Below are 12,233 nucleotides of genomic sequence, written 5' to 3'. Positions count from 1 at the left end.
AGGCCGTCTTTGGAATATCCTTCTCCCTAACCCTCACCTGATGATACCCTGAACGTAAATCAATCTTGGAGAAATACTTGGCACCCTAGAGTTGGTCAAACAGGTCATCAATTCTTGGAAGTGGATACTTGTTCTTTATAGTAGACTTATTCAACTGTCGATAGTCGATACACATCCGTAACGACCCGTCTTTCTTCCGCACGAATAGGACTGGTGCACCCCAAGGTGAAGTGCTAGGCCTAATAAAGCCCTTATCCAGCAAGTCCTTCAACTGCACCTTCAACTCTCGCAACTCTGCCGGGGCCATTCTGTATGGAGGAATAGAGATCGGTTGAGTGTCAGGCAATACATCAATGCTAAACTCAATCTCCCTTTCAGGAGGAAGGCCTAGGAGTTCATCTGGGAAAATATCTGGGAATTCGTTGACCACAGGGATTGATTGTAAAGTAGGCGATTTCGCCTCCACATCCCTAACGCGAACGAGATGATAAATGTAACCTTTTGAGATCATTTTCCTTGCCTTAATATAGGAAATAAATCTACCTTTCGGTGTAGCAATGTTCCCTTTCCATTCAATGACGGGTTCACCCAGAAATTGGAACCTAACCATCTTCTTACGATAGTCAACATTTGCATAGCATGAGGCCAACCAGTCCATTCTCATTATCACATCAAAATCAACCATTTCTAACTCAAATAAATTTGCCGAGGTTTGACGACTACAAATCATCACAGTGCAACCTCTATATACCCTTCTAGCAATCACAGAATCTCCTATCGGAGTAGATACCACAAGGGGTTTACTTATCAATTCAGGTTCAATGCCAAACTTATTAGCCACAAAGGGTGTAACATATGATAATGTAGATCCCGGATCAATCAGCGCATATACATCATAAGAAAACACAGATATAATACCTGTAACAACATCTGGAGACGACTCGAGATCCTATCGACCTACTAGAGCATAGGTTTGATTTTGAGCACCACTCGAACTCGGCACTGCACCTCTACCCCTACCATGACATGTCGACTGCTGAAAACCCCGTGCTGGAGGTCGAACTGATGAGGAAAAACCAGACACAGATCCAGTCGGCTGAACCATACCATCACCTCCTCTATTAGGACAATCCTGCATCATATGGCCAGGTTGCCCGCACGAATAGCATGCATCAGAACCTCGACGACACAGTCCAAAGTGGGCCTTGCCGCACTGATCACAATGTGGTGTTGGGGGTCTCATCTGACTAGTATCCCTGTGATGTTGCGAGCCAGATGCCCGCAAACTCTGACCTGGACCAGAATAGGATCGATCATATCGAGGCCTCTGAAACTGTGGAGGAGCACTAGCTACAGGTGGCGCCGAACTCCTCAAAAACTGTGGCCTGATGCTGCCTCTGAAGTCATCAGAATACCCTGCAAATCTCGCCCTCTTATGCTAGCCCCTATCCTGCTCCCTAACTGCCCTCTGCTGGCACTTACGATCCTTTAGGGTCTGGGCATAAGCTTGAATACGGGAAATATCCATGCCCTCCACCAAGGAGGCTGTCGTACACTCATTTATCAGATGTGGTCCCAACCCATTCACGAACATATGCACCCTATCACTCATCTAGGCCACCATATGGGGAGCATACCTTGCCAAAGAATCAAACTGCATACTGTACTCTCGCACACTCATATTACCTTGTCTAAGGTTCAAGAACTTATCAGCTCTAGCTCGTCGTATCTCAACTGGAAAGTAGTGACGAAGAAAGGCCTCAGAAAATTCTTTCCACACAGCTGGAGGAGGGTTCGGACCCCTGGATCTCTCCCAACTATCATACCAGAGAACCGCTAAATCCCGTAGCCGATAAGAAGCCAACTCTACTGCCTCTGTATCACTAACATGCATAACCGGAAGTGTACGATGAACCTGGTCAATAAAAGTCTGTGGGTCCTCCTTGGGGTCTGATCCGGTAAATACTGGAGGGTCTAAATTAATAAAATCACGAACTCTTGTACTAACTGGTTTCTCAGCAGCACCTGTATTCTGCCTCTGAGCCTGAGCAGCTACCAAGCTAGTCAATAACTACAAAGCACTCCGCATATCCTGGTCTGGAGTGCCAGACGGAGGAACTGGAGGCGCTGGGTGCCTTCTAATATCCTCTGGAGGAGATGGAGTAGATGAGGTATGAGAGGGCATCTCACTCTGAGCCTCACTTTGTCCTGCTCTGACTTGGGGCACCTGACTGATACCCTCTCCCGCTGCTGTATCAAGTCGTCTACTAATCGTTTGCTTCCTAGTTGAAGGCATCACTGAAAAAACAAGGTGAATATTAGAGACGAACACTTACGACTCAACTCTATGGCACGATCTAGATTCAGGAAGAAGGTAACAACCCTAGATGTCATGTAGCCTCCTGATTATAAATGTGGCGCGCTACACATCCATAATCAAGAATCTACTAGACACGGCTCATAGAAAACCCCTAGAACAGACTTGCTCTGATACCAAGTTTGTCACGACCCAAACTGGAGGGCCATGACTAGCACCCGACCACACTTGCCGAGCACCAACGTACATTTCATCTAACCTTCATTATTATCTTTTAGGGCTGACGAGATCAATATAAATGGTAGACCTGGATCATGGACAACCAGCAATAAAATATGACAGCATGAACATACATAGCAGGGGATGACCAGACAATCAAGAAACTACATATAAGGTATGAGCTACCACGCTACTATGAAAGACTATACAACAAAAACTAGCCGACAAGGCATACCAAACTATACATGAGTCGACACCTGTCTATGAGCCTCTAAAGGAACATAAGGGCTGCAACATAGCCGGAACAGGGCCCCGACATACCCATAATGTCTATAACAAAAATGCATACCAAGACCAAGGCAAGTCCGGAGAAGGTATCTCGCCAATCACCGCTAAACTGGACAGCCTACTGTGGTGGGGGAGCTGCACCTGCCTGACTATCAGGACCTGCAGCACGACATGCAGCGTCCACAAATAAAAGGACGTCAATACGAATAAAGTACTGAGTATGTAAGGTAGGGAACCATAAATACGATCAGTAATGTAAGCAAGGATAGAGAATATACAACCTGTAACATCTTAGTACCTTTGAGGGCTACTGACATGAAATGCATGATACATATGTATATATACATAAACCTTTAAAACATTCGCCTCTGTGGGCATCATCATCATCATATCGTACCCGGCCATAATAGGCTCGGTAAAAAAATGTACCCGGCCATCATAAGGCTTGGTAGAATCGTACCCGGCCACGTGGAGCTCGGTAAAACCCAACTGATCAGTAGTTGCACAATAGGTGTCGTACCCGGCCAACTATAGCATGGCTCGGTAGAGTAAAATAGATACATATATATAATGCATGCTCGACTCATGGAATCACATTCTAAACCTTTCGGAGTGACGTAAGGTCGGCATCCTCTGTACACGTTATTAGGACTAACTCTTCACTATGAACCTTATAAGAATTAGGAAGTACAAACAACATTGATAACACAAGAATAAGAGAAAAAACATTAACATCAATCGTTCCATATGAGGGAAAACAATGTAAGTATTGCTAGCTTCTAAGAGTAGAGTATCTTGGAAGCTCGTTCATTACATTATGTACAATCGGAGTCGTGAAAAAAAAGGAAAGGGATAGCCTCACATACCTTGTATATACTGCCCCAATCTCAAGCTATGCAATTGTCAAAACTCCTTAGTCTACAATAAGAGAAACGATACTATCGTTATCATTTAAGCGTCATAACTACTATGTATCGACCACAACCTATTTTACGATGAAACGGACAGCACCTCCCCTATATATATGACCTCACACCATTCAAAACAGTCACCAAACAGCCCAAACAACATCAATAATAAATATATTGAGCCTCCCAAAATAGTCCACACACAGCCTAATCACTCCATACATACGACGACCACCGTAGTCGTGTCAAACAACCTGGAAATGTTACGAATAACTATCAGCCCATAACCCTACATATATATGGTGTTTCTCCACACCCTTCCTCCTCCAAAACTCCACAAGATAGTAGTAAAATACGCAGCCCAACAGCAACGCAAAACAGTCCACAAAACAATAACATTACTACCAAGCCTTTCGATATATATTTCACAAGTTCTAGCTTCAATGGCTTAGCCGCAACTTGGATAATCTTAAATACATATAGAGTAAGAGGTTCCTTACCTTTATACAGAAAGAAAAACTCCAATTTGACCTTAAATTTCCATGAAATATCCCTCCAATGCTGCCACAACAACAAAAAGCGAAACTAGCGATCAATTAGTGTTTTTCGGCACTAGAATCACTTTAGAAGGCTTGAAATCACCTAGGATTGATATTAAGAACATGAGGGAGTATTTACAGAACATAAACCCTTTAAAACAACCTCCCACACGAGCTGGAACGACACAAAAATGAGCAACAACAAGAAGAACAAGAGACTTACTAGCGCCACGGAATTCCCGACACTTGATTTGTGTTGTTTGCCCTTTTTTTGGGTCTTGAATCTTGAGAGAACCTTGAAAGGATGTTCCTAGGGTTCTAAGGTCTGAAAATAGTGAGAAGAAATGACTTAAATGGGTTGGAGGCATCCTATATAGGTCCAAATATCTTAAACCGCCTTAGTGGGCCCCATAGAGAGGTGTTTGGCGCAGTCTCGCGAAAACGCGAATATCTCTCTACTCAGAGATCGTATCGATGAACGGTTTAATGCGTTGGAAACTAGACTCATAGATCTTTAATTTTGTTGGTAGATCACCCCGTAATTCCTTGTAAATTATGAGAAAAGATTAGAAATATTTGACCTAATGTTTAAGTAAAATTATGAACCTAAGTTGCGACAACTTTTGTCGACTTTTGTTTCATAACTCGTTTGACTTCAAGACTTATGATACGGATATTATATGATTAAAATACCTTAATAAATGACCTCTTGAGTGTATTAAGCACCGCTAGATTACCTGAAAATACGAGTTACAACATCTTTGATTCGTTTAACTTCTAATACTTGTTAATCACCCTTATACACTCTTGTATCACTTAAGACCAATATGATAGACTTCTTATCATCTCAAAGATAATTCCTTCTTGGATTTATGTTAACTAATATATGGCATGAACTAACACATGTGGATATGGGTTGTAACAAGTGAGCGTGGAATATTGTTGAGGGATGGATTTCCCTGGACATGGATTGTCTGAAGTTTTGATATATATGGAGAGGGAAATTGAAACATTATTTGTTCATGAAAATTGATTAGTTTTTGAAACAAAATTGATTTCTTTTTTCAAGTTTCAAAAATTCTTTTACTTATAAAACTTTAATATCTTTTCATGGAAAATTCATGTCCGAATACAACTTTAAACTTTTAAAAATTATTTTTCAACATAACCGTTAGGATTCTCTTTCCCCTAATTTCAACCAAATCTATATACTCTATAAATCTTCCAAGAATAACATTTCAATGTTACGTCACTTTATAAGGTTACCCATCATTGTAAAAAAACATAGTATCTTTTACACGGTACATTGAACTTAAACATAGATAAATGATGCTTGCTCAATTGGTAAAAGTACAACCACCCATGACCATTAAATCTTATATTTGAGTCACATCGGAGGGAAAGTGTGAAAACACGATATATCTTTTGGAGAGGTTTAAAAAAAAGGATAATGCATAAAATCCTCCCCGACCTATGACCATATTACAAACTACACATTTTTTCTTTTCGGGGGTCCTATTACCCCTGAACTATTTTAAAGTGTAATAAACACCAACCTAAGTGCTGACGTGGCATAGAGAGTGTGCACACTCTCTTAAAGGCAAGTGGAAGCTACAAAAATAATTTTAAAATTGGGTAACAGGTACAAATGTCATCTTTTGAATGAACATTACATAATTAATTACATCTAATTAATTAGTCTCCTTCGTCTTCTAAACCTCTTCTTGCACGAACAAGGGGGACATCGTTTCAACGGCGAAATGCCGGAGCAAAAATCCAATACAACGCAAAATCAATACAGAAATCAAAAGCTGTTATGTTTAATAACAGAAACAGAGCTACAACTAGAGGGAGCAACGATCATGACTTAGTAAGAACCTACGAACAGCCAAAACGGTCAACAACAATGGAGTTTCGCCGGAGCAAGGGTCTTTGTCGCAGTATCGTTCTCTAGCCAGATCTGACAATATCAAACAAGTATAATATAAAATCCATTAAAAACTCAGTTCACCGGAGAATAAAGATCTCGTCATATACGGCAAGTCGTGATAAAAACAGAGATCGGTAGGGACATCTAGTGTCTAACAAGTTCTGTCCATTGAAATGAAAAATGATTGAAAAATTAGAAAAGAGAAAAAAGAATGCTTTAAGAAGTTTAATAGTGGAGCTCAGATGAGGCTTTTGCCTTTTGGTCGGATATGATAATGAAAGTGTGCAAATAGAAAAATAAGGAAGGAGGAGAAAACGGTGAAAAAAAGTTTTTAAGTAAGAAATACACATTTTAAGCGCGTGTATTTCATCACTTTGCACGCATCTGGCTGTAGTTTTTTAAGGGTTAAATAATTTTACTTTAAAATAGTTCAGGGGAGCAATAGGACCCCCGAAAAGAAAAAGTGTGTAGTCAGTTGTAGATCCAGAATTTTAAAGTGATGGGTGCTCGCCGATAAAAAATCCGAAAGAAGAGGGGAAAAAAGTTTAGTTATAGGTACTCACTCTATATTTATCTAACTACTTTTATAATTGCCTATGCAAATTTACTAAATCCGGTTAAAAATAATGGGTGCTTAAATAACCATAAGTATCCATGTACATCTGTAGTTCGTAATATGGTTATATGTCAAGGAGGATTTTATGTATTATCCCAAAAAAAAAATAAAGTAGTCCATTTCTCATTTGCTGGGAGCTCAATAGTCAAAAGCCTTCTCTTTTGTTCTTCAATTCTAGCAATAACAAAAAAAAAAAAAAAAAAAAAACACACACACACACACCAAACATGGAGAAAATACAGCACAAGAATCTCAGTGTAAACGGCATAAATATGCACATAGCTGAAATTGGTGAAGGTCCAACAGCAATATTATTCCTCCATGGATTCCCTGAGCTCTGGTACACGTGGCGCCACCAATTGATTTCTCTCTCTTCCAGAGGTTACCGTGCAATAGCTCCTGACCTACGTGGCTATGGCGACACAGATGCGCCTCCTTCTCCTTCTAGTTATACGGTTTTCCATATCGTTGGTGACCTTATTGCCCTTCTTGATACTTTGGGTCTCGATCAGGTCAGAGCCGAATCTAGAATTTAAAGTATGGAGCCATTTAATATTGAGTTCAGCTTATATATGCTGACAGTATAAATAATTTTGCACTATCAGAGTATCAGCTAATTTATTTGCTATATTAAATTAGGATTATTATAGACAATTATATGTTCTTATAAGTCATCTTAACCTGATAGTGTAAAAAACTACTCATTGTTAGTGTGCAAAAGTTGAATTCTTTATTGTTACACATATAAAAATTGTTTGAATTTTCTTTATAAATATATATAGTTCATATTAACCTGTGTTAGAGGCGAATGTATAATTTAATGTATGCACCACTTAATATGTAGACAGTTATGCACTATTTAATACTCCATTGGATTTAACTTATATATATTGTCGGTATAAATAACTTTTGTACTATCAGTATTTAAATCGATATAACATTTGTTGCAGGTCGTCTTAACCTGATAGTTTAAAAAAATATTGTGCGTTGTCAGCGTACAAAAGTTAAATATTACATGTAAACATTTTGTTTAAATTTTCTGTATACATATAGATAGTTCAACTGGTGGCCAATCTAGAATCTGAAGATAGTGGTGCACAACTTATAATATATAGATTGGGGATGCATCAGTTAATGGTTCGAGTTTCAAGCAGTGAATGCAAGTGCATCATTGCATCTGCTACTTAAATGTTGAATTTACCTGTATGAATTTGTCCTTCTTCATAATTGTTGCCCTTTTTGGTACTTGGGTCTCGATCAGGCTAGCGACGTATCTAGAATTTAATATGGAGCACTTAATATCATACAAATAGAGCCTTCTTAGACTTTCTATGTACCTAATAGTAGTTCGAGTAATCAGACGCTAATCTAGGATCCAGAGATGATGGTGTCCAGCTAATATATAGACAGTGGATGCGCCACTTAATATATATACAGATTTACAAAGCTTTTTGTTTAGAATTTTGAATATACATATATATATTTCGAGTTAAAATACTGGAAGCACATTATTACTTACATGCTGGATTTGCTTATGATTATTCAGGTGTTCCTTGTTGGACATGACTGGGGTGCTATTATAGCTTGGTACTTATGCCTTCTTCGACCTGATAGGATCAAGGCACTGGTTAACATGAGCGTCGTCTTCCACCCTAGGCATCCGAAGAGAAAGCCTATTGAATCTATGCGTGCTGTTCTCGGGGATGATTACTATATTTGCAGATTTCAGGTTCACCTTCCTCTCCTATTTTGTTTTCTTTTAACTGTTATATGATCCTCCAATAGGTACAAATAATGTGGAAATGGATTGAGGTTTAGTTATTGTTCAATGATATTTTTAACTCTTCCCATGTGATGCTTCACAAAGTATATCTGGTTCCAAATTTGGATAGAAGAGGATGGTTTCCATAGATTGACAGCGAGCTTAAGAATAGTCCAACTTTAACGAATTCTCTGTATAGAATACAAATGATCTATATGGCTAACTCCAATTATTTTGGGATTTTGAGAAGTTGATTAATGTTGATTGTTGTATAATCTTCCTTGCTGCACTAGGGATAAAGTCAGGATTTTGGTGATACAATCACTTTCAATTTCTCTGTTTGAATGATTTTGCTGGACTTGGGTGTTCATATTGCATTGGTTGTGATCGAAATGAGTTTTGGGATTCAAGTCCCTGTATTTGGCGTTCGCTATCCAAGCTGGTGTATCATTTCTCTATTTAAATCGACTTACATTCCTTGGATTTTGTGACTGCTGTACTATTGCTTGGTTATTAGTCCAAAAGCAGTAAACTTTTGGGTGGATAGACCATGAGTAAGAAAATTTGTTAGAATGCACTCTGCGCAAAACTTAGTACGGTACTTGCCATGGCGTAAGCGAAGCTAGTGAATGTCATTATTTTATTCTGTTAAAAGAATTTGTTGGCAAATCACAGATCCTACTGGTTATTGGCAGAGTCTAATGTTGGTATGATGTCCGCAGACTCCCAGTTTTCACCATCCGGCTTTCTTATAAACATTTCTTATAGAGTTTCTTACTTACTAAATATTGTGACGGATGGTATTGTATTCATTGACATGTCGATTGCTTACTCCATATTCATTGTATTCCTATGTCGTGCACTTATGTTTGATATCAAAATAGAAAAACGGAAAAGATACATCTTGACCATGTCATTTTGTGGTTTGCATGCTAGAGCATTATCCGCTCTTACACTGGTTAGCATGTGCTTGGGTTCTTCCAATGTGAATTTATATCGCCGGGATTGCTCTTAGCCCTTCTTTTTTTTTTACACCATTAATATAGTTGTATTGCTCTTAGCCCTTCTGTTTTTTAATACCATTGATATAGTTGTATTGCTGTTGGCCCTTCTGTTTTTTTACACCATTGATATAGTTGTATTGCTCTTAGCGCTTCTGTTTTTTTACACCATTGATATAGTTGTTCTTAGTTGTGATGATATTCGGCTTCTGGTTTTGTGAATACTGATGTTCATTTTGGTTACTTATTTTTTAGGATCCGCTTCATTATCTTTTTTATGGTTGGTTTGTTCTTTTGTTTTGTGATGCCCCACATCAGTGAAATCTGATGTTTCTCTTTTATTCTATTTATTATCTAACATCTCTTATTTCCCTTAAAGCCTGTTGGATAACAAATGAGATTGCTTCCCCTAGGAAAGAAATGATCTTAATATTTCTTTAGGCTGTTTCAGAATATTACTTAGTTACCCTCATCTCATTGACATGACAATTCTGATTTTTCAACATTGTAGCTACAGAGTTGTAGTTGGCTTTTATTGTGAATAGGGTTCTTATGCTAGAATTTAGTATTAGGCAAAAGATAGGCAAATTTGATGAAATTGCAGTGTTTATGAGGTGCTAATGTGAATCCTTTCTTCATGCTGAAGACGTCATTTAATCATTATTGGCTTATCAAAGAAGAAAAAATACATCATTTTATAATCGTTGCTGAAGACATAATTTTGAATTTTTTTGTTTTCTTAGGAATATGGACAGGTGGAAGAGGAGTTTGCTCGTGTTGATACTGCGAGACTAATCGCAAAGTTCTTAATATCTCGTAATCCAGCCCCCCTTCGTGTATCTAAAGAGAAAGGATTTGGGGGTTCAAGTCATACTCCAATCAAATTGCCATCTTGGTTGTCAGAAGAGGATATCGACTACTACGCAAATAAGTTCAGCCAGAAAGGTTTTACTGGTGGATTAAACTATTATCGCGCTATGGACCTGTGAGTTGCCTTGTCACTTTCTTCACCAAATGAGCTATTTCTCCATGAACACTTAGGTTATTTTGTTCTTATATATTGTGTAGAATTGGTGCTTACATGAACCAAGAATTGTGCTGCATATGTGATGCTGGTTCTTAACAGAGAGATGTTTAGAGATGGCACAAAAAAATGACATCCTTAATTAGTTGATTTATTGATCTGCTATCATTGATCAACTTAATTGTTATATGTCTGACACCAGTTCATAAGCAATGTTGCTTTAAGAGGCAGATGCAGCCTAATATAGTGACTTCAACTGAACCCAGTATTTTCAACGCGAATCATAGAGATATATGCGTAGAACCACAAAATTTTCAAAAAATATTAATTTTGAACCCGCAATTTCAAAAGTACGTTGTGTTTGGTGCTGAGTACATTATAGGTTGAATATTCTGGATCCTCCTCTAGTTGCTTTGACTCTGAAACTCTTAAGTTTGCTGCAGATACGATTATATATGGTGTTAGCTGTTTGTGTGGCCATTTTATTAATGTTTTGCTTTTAATTGTTGCAGAAACTGGGAGCTGACCGCGCCATGGACAGGGATGCAAATAAAGGTCCCGGTTAAGTTTATCGTAGGGGATCTTGACCTAACTTACAATACACCTGGTGTAAAGGAATATATCCACAAAGGTGGCTTCCAAAAGATGGTGCCATTTTTGCAGGAAGTAGTTATCATGGAAGGAGTTGGACACTTCATCAATGAAGAAAGACCAGAAGAAATTAATGACCACATTTATGACTTTATCCAGAAGTTCTGATGTGCTTGTTTTATCACGGGTACCCTCGCAATCTTACTAAGTGTTTTTTAAGTTTGGAAATCAGAATAAAAGGCTACTCCTGGGGTTTGAAGATCATTTGCCTACTAGTAGCAAATATTATGTATCTTTAACTTCAAAGCTTATTCTAAAGAAATTCAGTTTTCTGGACTTTTCGTGACTACTGTTAATTGTCCGCTATGGAAGAATCAAATGGACTGAAATGGAGCACTTCTAAGAAATAAAAAGAACGGGAAGCCTGAATGAGATGATTATTCAATCAGTCAATCAACTATGTTTCAACCAGATACTAGTTGAGGTCTATTATATGAATCTTTCGTCTCTATTCTGCTCTAGTCAAGAGCGCGTGTTTAAGTGGTAACAAAATAGAGTACCCTGTTCTGGTCTACTTTGTGGTTCTTAGAAGGTGACAAACGACAATAGTATGTAGTTGAGCGTTTCCCTTTGTCTTCCTTAGTTCAATAGCATTAGTGTTAGTTTGGTATCCCCGTTACCCTTAGTTTGCTATTTCCGCATATCTTGTATTGTTAGTACTTGCCATCAATATCTCTTTAGTTTGATATCACTATATATCTTGCACTATTATTACTTGTGATCAGTACTTCTTTCATCTTCTCATTTGCTATCTTGGTTTTAGTTTTATAAATATCGTGTATTATTACTACTTGCTATCAGAGCATCTTCCATCTTTTCTTTAGCCGAGGGTCTTCCGGAAACAGTGACTTTGCCCTTCCAGGGTAAGGGTAAGGCTGCGTACATCCTACCTTCTTTAAATAGATCAGCAAAGGAAAAGAAAAAAGAATTCACATTTAACTATAAACTTTTAAGTTGTTCATTGAGAATTCTGTTTAC

At 38.3% G+C, this 12,233-nt stretch overlaps 1 protein-coding gene across 1 annotated transcript; it reads left to right on the top strand.

Annotated features, from left to right (window-relative positions):
- Nucleotides 1–6,936: 6,936 nt before the first annotated feature.
- Nucleotides 6,937–11,961, top strand: LOC142179339 (epoxide hydrolase 2-like). Its single transcript, XM_075249041.1, has 4 exons — nt 6,937–7,329; nt 8,364–8,546; nt 10,324–10,565; nt 11,117–11,961. Exons 1-4 carry the CDS (start codon nt 7,045–7,047, stop codon nt 11,361–11,363), a joined length of 957 nt encoding a protein of 318 aa, XP_075105142.1. The 5' UTR covers nt 6,937–7,044; the 3' UTR covers nt 11,364–11,961.
- The last annotated feature ends 272 nt before the right edge of the window (nt 11,962–12,233 follow it).

Source organism: Nicotiana tabacum, chromosome 3 (assembly GCF_000715075.1).
Source record: "Nicotiana tabacum cultivar K326 chromosome 3, ASM71507v2, whole genome shotgun sequence".
Lineage (NCBI taxonomy): Eukaryota > Viridiplantae > Streptophyta > Magnoliopsida > Solanales > Solanaceae > Nicotiana > Nicotiana tabacum.
Note: the sequence above shows the minus strand (reverse complement) of the source record. Positions and strands in the feature narration are given on the sequence as shown.